General features: G+C 39.5%; 1 protein-coding gene across 14 annotated transcripts in view; it reads right to left on the bottom strand.

Annotated features, from left to right (window-relative positions):
• LOC117336857 (zinc finger and BTB domain-containing protein 17-like) overlaps positions 1-15158 on the bottom strand; it is an 83094-nt gene that overhangs the window by 30598 nt on the left and 37338 nt on the right. The window contains exon 5 of one of the 14 annotated variants that reach the window (XM_033897536.1): positions 4226-4655. The exons of 8 other annotated variants lie outside the window; for them this stretch is intronic. In XM_033897536.1, the coding sequence (XP_033753427.1) occupies positions 4226-4655 (430 nt within the window). Of the gene's footprint in view, positions 1-186; positions 1355-4225; positions 4656-5176; positions 6081-7846; positions 8623-12280; positions 14153-14174; positions 15066-15158 lie in introns of those variants that run through there. 5 more of the 14 variants (XM_033897550.1, XM_033897540.1, XM_033897544.1 and 2 more) reach the window with 5 other exon arrangements.

Raw genomic sequence — 15158 nt, 5'->3', positions numbered from 1 at the left:
TATTGTACAACAGTTACTTTCTATTGTACAACATTAATGTACAACAGGTACTCTCTATTGTACAACAGGTACTCTCTATTGTACAACATTAATGTACAACAGGTACTCTCTATTGTACATCAGGTACTCTCTATTGTACTAAAGGTACTCTCTATTGTACAACATTAATGTACAACAGGTACTCTCTATTGTACTAAAGGTACTCTCTATTGTAATAGTAGCAGTCTGACACATAAGTAAACTTACAAAAAGTATACATTCTTACTATGAAAATATTGCTCTCAGGGGGCGCAAGCTAAAATCATACGATTTTACTATAACTTCCAATGTTAACATTCTCGCTCTCCAATGGAGCATGTCAGGATATAATTAATTAGCCAGTGATAAACAGGATATCAATAATTAGCCAGTGATAAACAAAGTAACGGCACCAATATATCACACATCAAACTAATTACACATGATATGTATAGGTGTAAAGGTTGTAATCAAATATTTCCAATTTCCACACTCTCACTGTCAAAGCCTGTGAACTGTATTTCAAGAAAACTTTCCTCAAATATGTAGTGCATATTCAGTTGATTTTAAGATCTTGTGAAACGGATGTTATAATCCTAATATTGATAGAAATCTACATCAACAATCTACTGAACAGGACATTCACACATTCTAGATTGTCGTAGGAATCAATAAATGGCCCTATATATGGTTCTTTACACCCAGACTAGCAGTAATTGGGTTTCCATGGAACAGATCATATGGTTCTTTACACCCCAACAAGCAGTCGTCAAGTTTCCATGGAACAGATATGGTTCGATCTATACACCCAGTCTAGCAGTCGTCGAGTTTCCATGGAACAGCAGATATGGTTCTATACACCCCGACTTGCAGTCGTTGAGTTTCCATGGAACAGATATGGTTCTATATACCCAGTCTAGCAGTTGTTGAGTTTCCATGGAACAGACGATATGGTTCTATATACCCAGTCTAGCAGTTGTTGAGTTTCCATGGAACAGACGATATGGTTCTATATACCCAGTCTAGCAGTTGTTGAGTTTCCATGGAGGCATTGGTACTGGAGAATTGTCCTGCTTCTTGTCATTGAACATCATGTTATGATATTCTAGGAAACAGTTTCTCTCCCGTACACAAAGGGGCACATTACATCGTTCACATTTGAAATGGGTATACACACGCCATCCCGACCTTGTTTTGACCTTGTTCATCTGACAGAGGACACAACATTTGTACTTGTAGCCCTCGTTGCGGATGGGTCGGTGTTGCATGGCCAGACTGCTGTAACATTGCATAATGTTTAGATAGTCGGGGTCCCTGTAGGGCATGTACCCAGAGTCTGAAACGGGAAAAAGATGGCCGATCAGTACATCCATCACCCAAACACATACTAACATGCTCTACATGCCTTACAAAACTGTGTCCATTATGTGACCAGTAGTAAAACTCCTTAAAGCCTATTCTTATCACCTTATTAGGTAAGAAACATCACAATCATTGCAGAAAAAACAAAACAAAAATCACAAAAAATTACGGATTCGGGTAAGTCAGTCAATTGTACCATGAGGTAGGGAGTTTATAAGGTTGAATATGGTATACCTTTATTGGTTTTCATCTTCCTCACATGGCTGGCTGTTGTTTTTTTATTATCTCTGGCTTTCCAGAAAGCAGCATTTAATTATTATATATATATACATGTATAACCACCGTGTTCTGTATGCAAAACTCAACATTTGGATTTTTATCATATTTTGACACTAGGTAAACATTCACCGTTACATACACATAAAATCACTAATTGATTATAATTATTACAAACAGTCATAAAACTGTGTTTAGGAGACATCTACCAACCTTAAAGGACTTGGTGTCAGGCAGTCCCCACTTTTTTCCGTGAAGTAAGACTGAGAAAGATCCAGATCACTATTACCAACACATGGAATTCCATTCTGAAGTTTCCACATGACTTCTTCAAAGTTCTTATTAACTGTGAAATCTGCACAACTTAACTAGAATATAGGGCTAACCATGACACTTTTACAGGATAACCTCAAATTTTTGTACAGGTTAACCTCGACACTTACATACCTACATAAATCCCCAGTATGTACCACCACAGACAAGACCACATTACATAGAACCATTCTCCTCAGGCTCACATCATGCTCTTTTGTCAGGTTTCCGAAAGTCACCTCAACATACATGTTAACATGTTGTGATAAATACAGTATCCTCAATTAGTCAGTTACCAAAATAAACAAAGTATCATCAATTGGCCAGCTATCAAATAAATCCAGTATCATCAATTGGCCAGCTATCAAATAAATCCAGTATCATCAATTTGTCATCAAACTACAGAGTATCTAAAACCACTTAAGATTCTACTACTGATCGGCCCCCATAACACCATAGGAACATGTGTTCCTACTACTGACCCCCGTCCCACCACAGGAACATGTGTTCCTACTACTGACCCCCATAACACCATAGGAACATGTGTTCCTACTACTGACCCCCATAACTCCATAGGAACATGTGTTCCTACTACTGACCCCCGTCCCACCACAGGCACATGTGTTCCTACAACTGACCCCCATCCCACCATAGGAACATGTGTTCCTACTATTGACCCTCGTCGCACCACAGGAACAGGAGTTCATACTATTGATCCCCCATCACTCCACAGGAACATGTGTTCCTACTACTGAACCCCGTCACACCACAGGAACATGTGTTCCTACTACTGACCCCCATAACTCCATAGGAACATGTGTTCCTACTACTGACCCCCATCACACCATAGGGACATGTGTTCCTACTACTGACCCCCGTCGCACCACAGGAACAGGAGTTCTTACTATCGATCCCCCATCACTCCACAGGAACATGTGTTCCTACTACTGACCCCCAAAACTCCATAGGAACATGTGTTCCTACTACTGACCCCCGTCGCACCACAGGAACAGTTCTTACTACTGACCCCCATAACTCCATAGGAACATGTGTTCCTACTACTGACCCCCGTCGCACCACAGGAACAGTTCTTACTATTGATCCCCCAAAACTCCATAGGAACATGTGTTCCTACTACTGACCCCCGTCGCACCACAGGAACATGTGTTCCTACTACTGACCCCCATAACTCCATAGGAACATGTGTTCCTACTACTGACTCCCATAACACCACAGGAACATGTATTCCTACTACTGACCCCCATCACACCATAGGAACATGTGTTCCTACTACTGACCCCCATCACACCATAGGAACATGTGTTCCTACTTCTGACCCCCATCGTACCATAGGAACATGTGTTCCTACTACTGACCCCCATCGCACCATAGGAACATGTGTTCCTACTACTGACCCCCATCGCACCATAGGAACATGTGTTCCTACTACTGACCCCCATAACTCCATAGGAACATGTGTTCCTACTACTGACCCCCATCACACCATAGGAACATGTGTTCCTACTACTGACCCCCGTCCCACCATAGGAACATGTGTTCCTACTACTGACCCCCGTCGCACCATAGGAACATGTGTTCCTACTACTGACCCCCATAACTCCATAGGAACATGTGTTCATACTACTGACCCCCATCACACCATAGGAACATGTGTTCCTACTACTGACCCCCATCACACCATAGGAACATGTGTTCCTACTACTGACCCCCGTCGCACCATAGGAACATGTGTTCCTACTACTGACCCCCGTCGCACCATAGGAACATGTGTTCCTACTACTGACCCCCATAACTCCATAGGAACATGTGTTCATACTACTGACCCCCATCACACCATAGGAACATGTGTTCCTACTACTGACCCCCATCACACCATAGGAACATGTGTTCTTACTATTGATCCCCCATAGCTCCATAGGAACATGTGTTCCTACTACTGACCCCCGTCACTCCATAGAAACATGTGTTCCTACTACTGACCCCCATAGCTCCATAGCAACATGTGTTCCTACTACTGACCCCCATAACTCCATAGGAACATGTGTTCCTACTACTGACCCCCATCCCACCACAGGAACAGGAGTTCTTACTATTGATCCCCCATAGCTCCATAGGAACATGTGTTCCTACTACTTAGCTCCATAGGAACATGTGTTCCTACTACTGACCCCCGTCCCACCACAGGAACACGTGTTCCTACTACTGACCCCCGTCACACCACAGGAACAGTTCTTACTATTGATCCCCCATAGCTCCATAGGAACATGTGTTCCTGCTCCGGTTAGGGTCTGCTCCAAATAGCTGATCATGATATGTGTCAAAACAATTCCGCATCTTTTTACTGCGGGGTGTGAGAATGCACAGAGCAGCTTGACATTTTGCACATCTATATTTACTAAAGATTGCCCATCCCGCTTGGGTTGTGCGATTATTGAGCTGACACAGAACACAGCGCACTTTCTTATTGTCCTCCACGCGAATCGGTACGTGTTCTGTTCTTGTTCCAATCATGTGCGAGGCATGGAATTCACCCGAAAAATCAGGCATCTTTGGTAATTCCCCTGATAAACCTGCCAGGGTTGGAAATGCCCCAGCAAACCCAGGTAGCATCTGGAATTCCCTGGGTAGGGGCATACTTTCAGGCAAACCAAGGTGCCTATGGGGGCCTGCAAAAATCCAGAAAATAGAGTCAGTACAGGCTTGTACAACTGTGTACTACTGGCAGGACTTTTTATCATTTAAGGAATACCCACATAAAATACATGTTCTTATTTCAGAAAAACATAAAATAAAGTAACCAGCTACAAAACCACACAGGATTAAAACAGAACATGGACACTTCTCCAAACGGTACTGTGTGGATTTATTTTAGGTTTTCACCCTGGTAGCTCCATGATACAGCTTCATGTAGACTTTAGAATCATGTTGATATATATAAACCACAAACAAGTCAAACTGACCTGTTGGAATAATGCTGCTACTTCTGGTTCAGACATGTGACAAAGAAGAGCAGACAAACCAATAAGAGTTATTCCCCTTGGAATGGCAAACTAAAGCAGACAATTTAGACCCGTATTAGTTATGTCCCTTTGATCAAGAAACCGGTTTTCACATGATGGATCACTGCAGGCATCCCACTTTAACAGTGCAACATTAATACACCATCAGAAATAATATAAAACAACAATTGAGGCAATGAAAATTTTATTGTTATTTACAGAAAACAAAAGTTGTGATCTTACAGTACATTATTAACGGGTTTCAATTGGAAAAATATGCTGGTATTTTGAGATTGCTGACAAACAATTAACAGAGATAGTTAACTTTCCCCTTGTACTGTGATCTGTATATTGTTGAACTAGACCTACTATAAATGTACACATATCATGTACCTAAAGGTCTGTTTTACATTTTTCTTTACAGTTATTTTACAAATACAAATGTCTTTTGAACAATTCCTTTGTCCTTTTCAATTCCACTGTACACTACCATATCATGCATGTTTATACAAATATGGTGGTTAGTAAATCTCAGGGATGATGACAACAATGAACACCAAACTATACATATTGTACACAGAGCTAAACCCAACTTCAGAATGCAGAATGTCTGTGATATAAACTTCTGATGTGGGATCTACAGTAAGCTGTAGAATGTCTGTGGTATAAAACTACATCCACAAGACAATGGCTATTTTGGGTTAAGTCTATTAGCATCAAACACCCCTGGGGCTGATGCCTCTGTCCTGGAGTCTTGTTGCCAAGGCAGCGAGTGTTGCCATGGCTGCTGGGATATAGGGGACACCGGAGATATCCCCATCAACTGTTTGTGATAAATATCAAAACAGTTTTTCCTCTTCCTACCTCCATATACGGTGGTACATAAGGGTATCTGACATTTTGAGCATTTGAACTTGGTGAATGAGTCCCAGCCTGATTTTGTGGTACTTTTATTAGCCTGACACAGGACACATCGTATGTTTTTGTTGCCTTCTGTTCGTATGATAGTATGATCCCCAAAATCAGGAGCGTCTGAATACATTGATTGATGAAGGGTCTGAACGGAGTACTGACCTAAAGCCATCTCTCTACCTGCAAAGAACCAAAAAAGATACCTGTTAAGTTATATATTCAAACCACTTTGTCACTACAATGTTAATGAGACCATGTCAACATGGACACGGCTAGATATGTTGTTATAACCCAACGCTGGCCTTTATGACAGTTCATTGATCCTTTACCTCTGTGATCGCCCACAACTATAGTCTGGCCTTTATGACAGTTCATTGATGCTTTACCTCTGTAATCACCCACAACTATAGTCATCAATGGTAAGTACCAGGTATATGTCGTAACATTGGAGTATTGTTGACCTTAGACATCAATGGTATGTACCAGGTATATGTCGTAACATTGGAGTATAGTTGACCTTAGACATCAAAGGTAAGTACCAGGTATACGTCGTTACATTGAAGTATTGTTGACCTTAGACATCAAAGGTAAGTACCAGGTATATGTCGTAACATTGGAGTATTGTTGACCTTAGACATCAATGGTATGTACCAGGTATATGTCGTTACGTTGGAGTATTGATGACTAGAGTCATCAATGGAAAGTACCAGTTATGTCGTTACATTGGAGTATTAATGACCATAGTCATCAATGGTAAGTACCAGGTATATGTCGTTACATTGGAGTATTGATGACCATAGACATCAACAGTAAGTACCAGGTATATGTCGTTACATTGGAGTATTGTTGACCTTAGACATCAATGGTAAGTACCAGGTATATGTCGTTACATTGGAGTATTGATGACCAGACATCAATGATAAGTACCAGGTATATGTCGTTACGTTGAAGTATTGTTGACCTTAGACATCAATGGTAAGTACCAGGTATATGTCGTTACATTGGAGTATTGATGACCAGACATCAATGATAAGTACCAGGTAGGTGTCGTTACATTGGAGTATTGATGACCTAAGACATCAATGATAAGTACCAGGTATATGTCATTACGTTGGAGTATTGATGACCATAGACATCAACGGTAAGTACCAGGTATGTGTCGTTACATTGGAGTATTGATGACCATAGACATCAAAGGTAAGTACCAGGTATATGTCGTTACATTGGAGTATTGATGACCATAGACATCAAAGGTAAGTACCAGGTATATGTCGTTACATTGGAGTATGATGTCGTTATATTGGAGTACAATGTATTGTTGACCACAGACATCAATGATAAGTACCAGGTATATGTCGTTACGTTGGAGTATTGATGACCTTAGACATCAATGATAAGTACCAGGTATATGTCGTTACGTTGGAGTATTGTTGACCTTAGACATCAATGATAAGTACCAGGTATATGTCGTTACATTGGAGTATTGTTGACCTTAGACATCAATGGTAAGTACCAGGTATATGTCATTACGTTGAAGTATTGTTGACCTTAGACATCAAAGGTAAGTACCAGGTATATGTCATTACATTGGAGTATGATGTCGTTATATTGGAGTATTGTTGACCACAGACATCAATGATAAGTACCAGGTATATGTCGTTACATTGGAGTATGATGTCGTTATATTGGAGTATTGTTGACCACAGACATCAATGATAAGTACCAGGTATATGTCGTTACGTTGGGAGAGTATTGTTGAAAGCCTTTTATACCGACAGGTATTCTGTGACCTGGATTTAAATTCCACAAGCTCTCCTAGTATTAATGAGAATGTATACATCTGAAATGTTATATGTTATACCACCATACCGATATAAATAGCCCAGATATATATGGAGTCTGTATTAAACAGGCAATATTCACCTGCAGTCTCAATATTATGAATCATTATCACAAGACTTGGCAGTGTTCCACAGATTCGGCTTCTCGATCAATATTCAGTCTATGTTAGACCACAGAATCATTTTTACTCCGAGCCAGACAGATATACACAATCAATATCCAGTCTATGTCAGGGCGCTAGAAAACAGGACCGCAAAACAAGCATACAAAATATTGCTGAAGCAATAAATTCCCCTTCCAACCCCTGCAGGCTACAGCACTTTAAGTTCAAAAACATCAATAAAGAACTGAAATTGAAATCATTATTCTAAAGCCATATGCTAACTGTCTGCCCATCATTTGTAGACACGATAATCTCTGAAAACATGTCCGATGGGATAGACAGATGGATCCAGAAAAAACTGTCCTCTGTTGCTTAGCACGTGACAACAAACTGGAAGTGGACATAATTCACTTTGTCTTTATTTAGGATTTTGTCTCATTGCCACACCAGTCACTAAGGGCCCAGGCAGCTGTTGCCATGGTTGAGTTGTTGCCATGGGCAAGCCCAACAATTGTCTATGGTATATATCAAAGCAGTTCTTTTTGCTTCTCTTGCCTCCGTAGACTAGAGTACAGAGAGGAACCAAACATTTTGAACATCTAAACTTAGTGAACAGGTCCCATCCTGACTTTGTGGTGTTTTTATTGGCTAGACAGAATGCACAGCGAATCTTTTTGTTGTTCTCAATTCGTTCTAAAGTGTGATCCCCAAAATCTGGAGCGTCTTTATTGATAGACTGTTGAAGGAACTGAAGCTGACCTAAAGGCATCAGCCTACCTGCAAAGAGCAAAAAAAAAATGCCTGTAATTCTTAAGTGAAGCTGACAGGTTTGAGGCAAAGCAATAGCCGTTACATAGTTTAGTGTGTTACAATATCATACACCTCTGTAGTCACCCAAATAAAGCTCATAGGTTACATCACTCTGCTCTGTTGGATATGATACAAAATGTACACCTCTATTGAGGTGTCGTGGCAATCAACTTTACACCTGTTATTTCTCAACTGATGAACACAGGTAACAGTGGTAAGTGTTGTGGTAATATACCCTGGCATGTTCTCAACAATGCCAAAAAGATTTCAGCTTTACACAGAAAAAATGAGACTTTTAAAAGTGTGTTGTATATGCTCGAGTGATTTTAACATTCGGTAAATATATATTCAAGATATTTCAACAGTAGGTAATGATATACTTCAGTGATTTTAACATCCGGTAAACATAAACTTGAGATATTTTTACATTGTGTAAATATATACTCGAGATATTTTAACAGTAGGTAATTATACACTTCAGTGATTTTAACATCCGTAAAACATAAACTCGAGATATTTTATCAGTTGCTATAAAGGACTATAACGTTACACCAATACATGCAGTATCATCCAATGTAACCATACTATTAATTCCTTCCAGCAACTGTGACATCAAATGTATTCCACTTCTTGGTCAACATCATTTTACAGTATAATAATTCAAAAACACAAAACTAGTTCTGGTCATCCGACTGGAACATCTCCGGAAACATTCTGCGATGGTAGGGTTTAAAACATTGTAAACATAGGTTCACGTTACACTGTTCACACCCACTTTTCGGCTCCCTTCTCAGCCGAGATTTTAGACATTCCTTGCATTTCCGTTTTTTCAAATGGGTTGGCCAATGACATAATGGTACCGGTTTTTCTTGGTCTCTTTCCTGAATTCCCTCTTTCTCCATTCCTAAGTGAATGCACAGCAGAGAATTAGTTCATTTCTACACTATTCTTAAATAATTTAATCTTGTTTGTAACAAGCATTTTTATTTACTTAGAAGTATCAGTCTATAAACGTAAAAAAATTATGTCACCGTTTGTAACGTCACTTTGATTGGTAGATGAAGCAACATAATGATTTGAAAGAGAAAAGAATCCATCAATAAAGTGACTTTTTGCAGGGTATAGATTAAATTATAAGGTTTAACTTGGAATATATTTTTTATTCTATGGAGTTATAACAAAAACAAACCAAAGTGTACTCTCATCATAAACCGCTTCACAGTTATTTAGAGTACACTTCATTTTTTGGTGTTATACCCTCATAACCTCAGAAATATATTCAAAACTCAAGTGGAAAATGGAATTGTACTTCTCTGCATATCATCATCCTTTATTGGTTTTTAATTTTTTTTTACACAAAATAATTATGGTAGACTTTTATTTTGCCTATTACAACAGGACCAAATCACAAATTCACGCTTTCCTTTTTATAAACGACTTTTAATATCAAAACCCTTCAGAAATCATATTAACATAATTTGCATGCAACAAAATAGTGGAAAATGTTGTGCTCATGAGTTACAAAAGTTCCAACAATGTTAATTCCCATCTAAAACTTTTTGACAGTTTTATCATGTTATTTTTAGAATTTTCTTGTATTCCCACTGACAATTCCACTCCTACATCTATACACACTATATGAAGTCTAATATGTAACTATTGGTCCATGCGGTCTCCAAAACTGGAATCTGGGTAGGACCCATGACCTGCAGCATCTCCGGGAATTCCTTGAGGGAACATACTCTGACCAGCGTCACCCGGAGAATGTTTCATGAACACACTATTTGTGGCGTCTGTAGAAATCTGATTAACAGACGTATTGGCACTTGTAGTATCTCTGAGGAGCGGATGTAAAGCCATCATGTGAGCCGTAGCGTCTCCCAGAGTCTGGTGGCTATAAATGCTACGACTCATTACATCCAACTGGGAAATGCTCCTTGAATCAGACAAAAGCTGAGTTCTTGTTTCAGGTAAGGATAAACTCAAGGCCTGTGATATGGCCAGACTCGTGTCGGACATGCCCCTGGTGTCAGATGTGGGTAGAGTGTTGATATACCTGTGGTAGTTGAGGAAACAGTTTTTTCTGCTCCTCTGGCCCAGACACAGTGCCACCCCACATTTGGCACACTGGAACCTAGTGAGCGGGCTCCAGCCAGACTTGGTTTTAACCTGCCCCAACTGGCAGAACAAACAGCGCTTCAGGGTGTTGCCCTGGCGTACGACAGGGAATGTGTAGTTCTGATGACGGAGTGGTCTCCCCTGTCTGGCCGGGGACACAGTGCTGAAGTTGGCTATATATCCTACCAAAAGGTGCAATGCTCGAGTCTGAAAGGGTAAAGAACATCATCAGTTAAGACTAGCTAGTCTCAACACTTAGTTCCATTCATCTACTATATACAGATAACACAGACATTTGACAAGTGACGTATGATTATTAACGTCCACGAGTAAAGTCATAGAATATCAGTTTAACTGTGAACACTAATTTGTTATTGATGCAGGTCCGATACCAACTCAGGTTAACATTAGAGACAAAGAGTGTAATTGATCTTGTTGATGGCGAGTCATACAGTGTGTAAAGATTGTGTTGGGACTCCCGACCTTATTACAGGATAAATGCAGATGCGAAATACAAAATGTTAACAATTTACAGATCTGCCACAAGAAATAGTTATATATATATGCTGTTTTTGTGATAAATGCACAAAGATGATTCCATTACTCCAATACAATATTGAATTATCACCAATCTTGACACCATAAATCATAAAACAAGATGGCTGCATGTCCTTCCAGCACCAAAGCAGGCCAAGATACCACTAAAACAGGCATCAATACCCTAAAGAACACCGACAGTGTCTACTCTATACACAAACTTCTCAAGAGTTTATTCCATTCAGACAAATTTCTATGTCTATGTAAAATCCTTTGGCATTTCAGATGCTAATGGGTAGAACGATTGACTCTGAAGATGGTGACTCAATTCTCGGTGATACATTTCAAAGCAGTTTCTGTCAGACTTGCTGCCAATACATAGAGGTACACGACAGATGGAGCACTCCATCCTGGTAAACACAACCCAGCCGGACTTGGCGGTGAACTTGTTAATACGGCAGTATCGACACCGTGCCACCTTGTTCTGTGGCCGCCTCACTGCCTCGTGGACAAGGCCAGCGCAAGAAGTTCTGAACGCTCCTGGATGGAGGCCGCTCTCTCCTTACACACTTGTGACTTGAATATATTTTTTTATTCTATGGAGTGATAAACAAAAATAAAAGGGAGAGTACTCTCATTATAAAGTGCTTCACAGTTATTTAGAGTACACTTTGTTTTTTGGTGTTATACCCTCATAACGTCACAAATATATTCAAGTTAATCCTTAACCATTACCTATCTTTTTATATATTTGATACTTTTCCAATACTTTGTTCCGTCATATCTATACTGAAATTTCACTATAATGTGTATTTCTTTAAAAGTGTGAGATAATGCAAACCTCAAGTGGAAAATGGAATAGTACTTCTCAGCATATTATCATCTTTTATTGGTTTGATTTTTTTTTTTTTTTTACACAAAATAACTATGGTAGTCTTTAATGTTGCCTATTACAACAGGACCAAATCATAAGTTCATGCTTTCTTTATTTATAAACAACTTTTAATATCAAAACCCTTCAGAAATCATATTAACATAATTTACATTCAACAAAATAGTGGAAAATATTGCGTTCATTATTTACAAAAGTTCCAACAATGCTAATTCTCATCTCAAACTTTTTGACAATTTTAATTGTTATTTTTAGAATTTCCGGTAATTGTTTTTCTGAATTTTCTTGTATTCCCATTGACAATTCCACTCCTACATCTATACACACTATATGAAATCTAATATGTAACTATTGGTCCAGGCTATCTCCAAAACTGGAATCTGGGTAGGACCCAGGACCTGCAGCATCTCCGGGAATTCCTTGAGGGAACATACTCTGACCAGTGTCACCCGGAGAATGTTTCATGAACACACTATTTGTGGCGTCTGTAGAAATCTGATTAACAGACGTATTGGCACGTGTAGTATCTCTGAGGAGCGGATGTAAAGCCACAGTGATGGATACAGAAAATTGTGTAACTGAGGGCATGCCCACATCAAATTGAAAAAAATGGGGGCTCTTGACTAACCTTAAGGTAAAAGTTAAAATTTTGAAATTGGATCTGTTTTTAAGTTACTTCTTTACATGAATGACATAAAGTACTATTACATTTTAAGAATTGACTTATTGCATCATTTCCATTTAATAATTGCTATTCATAGCTGCTGAAAACAAATTATTTGGTACAATAAAACTTGGCAATAACAGTTTCTTTAAATGCAGAACATTTAAGACAAAGACTGAATATCATATGCTTACAGATTTTTTCATTCTGAAAATGATCAAACAAAAATCAATGTTATTAAATGTATAATGAACATCAAACTAGATCTAGATTTTTTTCTATATCAACATGGAAATCGTGTTTTCGCTTTTTTTTTTTTTGCAGAATGTTCCTTATTTGTATCATTTCTTGTTGTGTCCGCTGCTGTGTCTTTATTATTTTCGGTGTTTTCATCAGGCCTACTCTCTACATGATGATGATGATGATGATGATGATGATGACGAAATCCTAAAGAAACGCGATATTTTTTTTCTGTGTGGAGTTGGCTTCCGCCATGTTTGTTTGAGTCGTTAAAGGTCACATAAGCGCTTGGATTTTCGTCAAATGTTAAAGCGTTCTTGCGACTCAAGGGGAGTAACTCTAATTACGACTTCCGCCTAAACCATGTTTGTTGTAAAGACGACACCAATATTGTATTGTACTTGCTATAATTTCGTTTGATTGATAAAAACATGTTTAAAAATAGTATTAAACACATCTTGTACCCGCGTTATGTTGATACATATGCGGGTCACACAAATATTTGTGCGTGAATTAGCCTCCACATATTTTCTGCAAGTGGGGGCAAAACGTAAATTTTGGGGGATTTTAACAATCCCGCGCCCTGGATCTTTCACTGAAGCCATCATGTGAGCCGTAGCGTCTCCCAGAGTCTGGTGGTTGTAAATGCTACGACTCATTACATCCAACTGGGAAATGCTCCTTGAATCAGACAAAAGCTAAGTTCTTGTTTCAGGTAAGGATAAACTCAAGGCCTGTGATATGGCCACACTCGTGTCAGATGTGGGAAGAGTGTTGATGTATCTGTGGTAGTTGAAGAAACAGTTTTTTCCCGTTCCTCTGGCCCAGACACAGTGCCACCCCACATTTGGCACACTGGAACCTAGTGAGCGGGCTCCAGCCAGACTTGGTTTTAACCTGTTCCAACTGGCAGAACAAACAGCGCTTCGGGGTGTTGCCCGGCGTACGACAGGGAATGTGTGGTTCTGATGACAGAGTCGTTTCCCCTGTCTGGCCGGGGACACAGTGCTGAAGTTGGCTATATATCCTACCAAAAGGTGCAATGTCTGAAAGGGTAAAGAACATCATCAGTTAAGACTAGCTAGTCTCAACACTTAGTTCCATTCATCTACTACATACAGATAACACAGACATTTGACAAGTGACGTATGATTATTAACGTCCACGAGTAAAGTCATAGAATATCAGTTTAACTGTGAACACTAATTTGTTATTGATGCAGGTCCGATACCAACTCAGGTTAACATTATAGACAAAGAGTGTAGTTGATCTTGTTGATAACGAGTCATACTGTGTGAAAAGATTGTGTTGGACTCCCGACCTTATTACAGGATCAATGCAGATGATGCGAAATACAAAATGTAACAATTTACAGATCTGCCACAAGAAATAGTTATATATACATGCTGTTTTTGTGATAAATGCACAAAGATGATTCCATTACTCCAATACAATATTGAATTATCACCAATCTTGACACCATAAATCATAAAACAAGATGGCTGCATGTCCTTCCAGCACCAAAGCAGGCCAAGATACCACTAAAACAGGCATCAACACCCTAAAGAACACCGACAGTGTCTACTCTATACACAAACTTCTCAAGAGTTTATTCCATTCAGACAAATTTCTATGTCTATGTAAAATCCTTTGGCATTTCAGATGCTAATGGGTAGAACGACCGACTCTGAAGATGGTGACCCAATTCTCGGTGATACATTTCAAAGCAGTTTCTGTCAGACTTGTTGCCAATACATAGAGGAACACGACAGATGGAGCACTCCATCCTGGTAAACACAACCCAGCCGGACTTGGTGGTGAACTTGTTCATACGGCAGTATCGACACCGTGCCACCTTGTTCTGTGGCCGCCTCACTGCCTCATGGACAAGGCCAGCGCAAGAAGTCTGAACGCTCCAGGATGGAGGCCGCTCTCTCCTTACACACTCGTTAAAATAGCCTGAAACGGTAAAGAACAAATACCTTGAGAACCTATACTAGTCACCGCCGAAACATTAACTCCAACCCACTCAGTTTTAATAGTTACTCATCA

The sequence above is a fragment of the Pecten maximus genome, chromosome 10 (genome assembly GCF_902652985.1).
Source record: "Pecten maximus chromosome 10, xPecMax1.1, whole genome shotgun sequence".
Lineage (NCBI taxonomy): Eukaryota > Metazoa > Mollusca > Bivalvia > Pectinida > Pectinidae > Pecten > Pecten maximus.
Note: the sequence above shows the minus strand (reverse complement) of the source record. Positions and strands in the feature narration are given on the sequence as shown.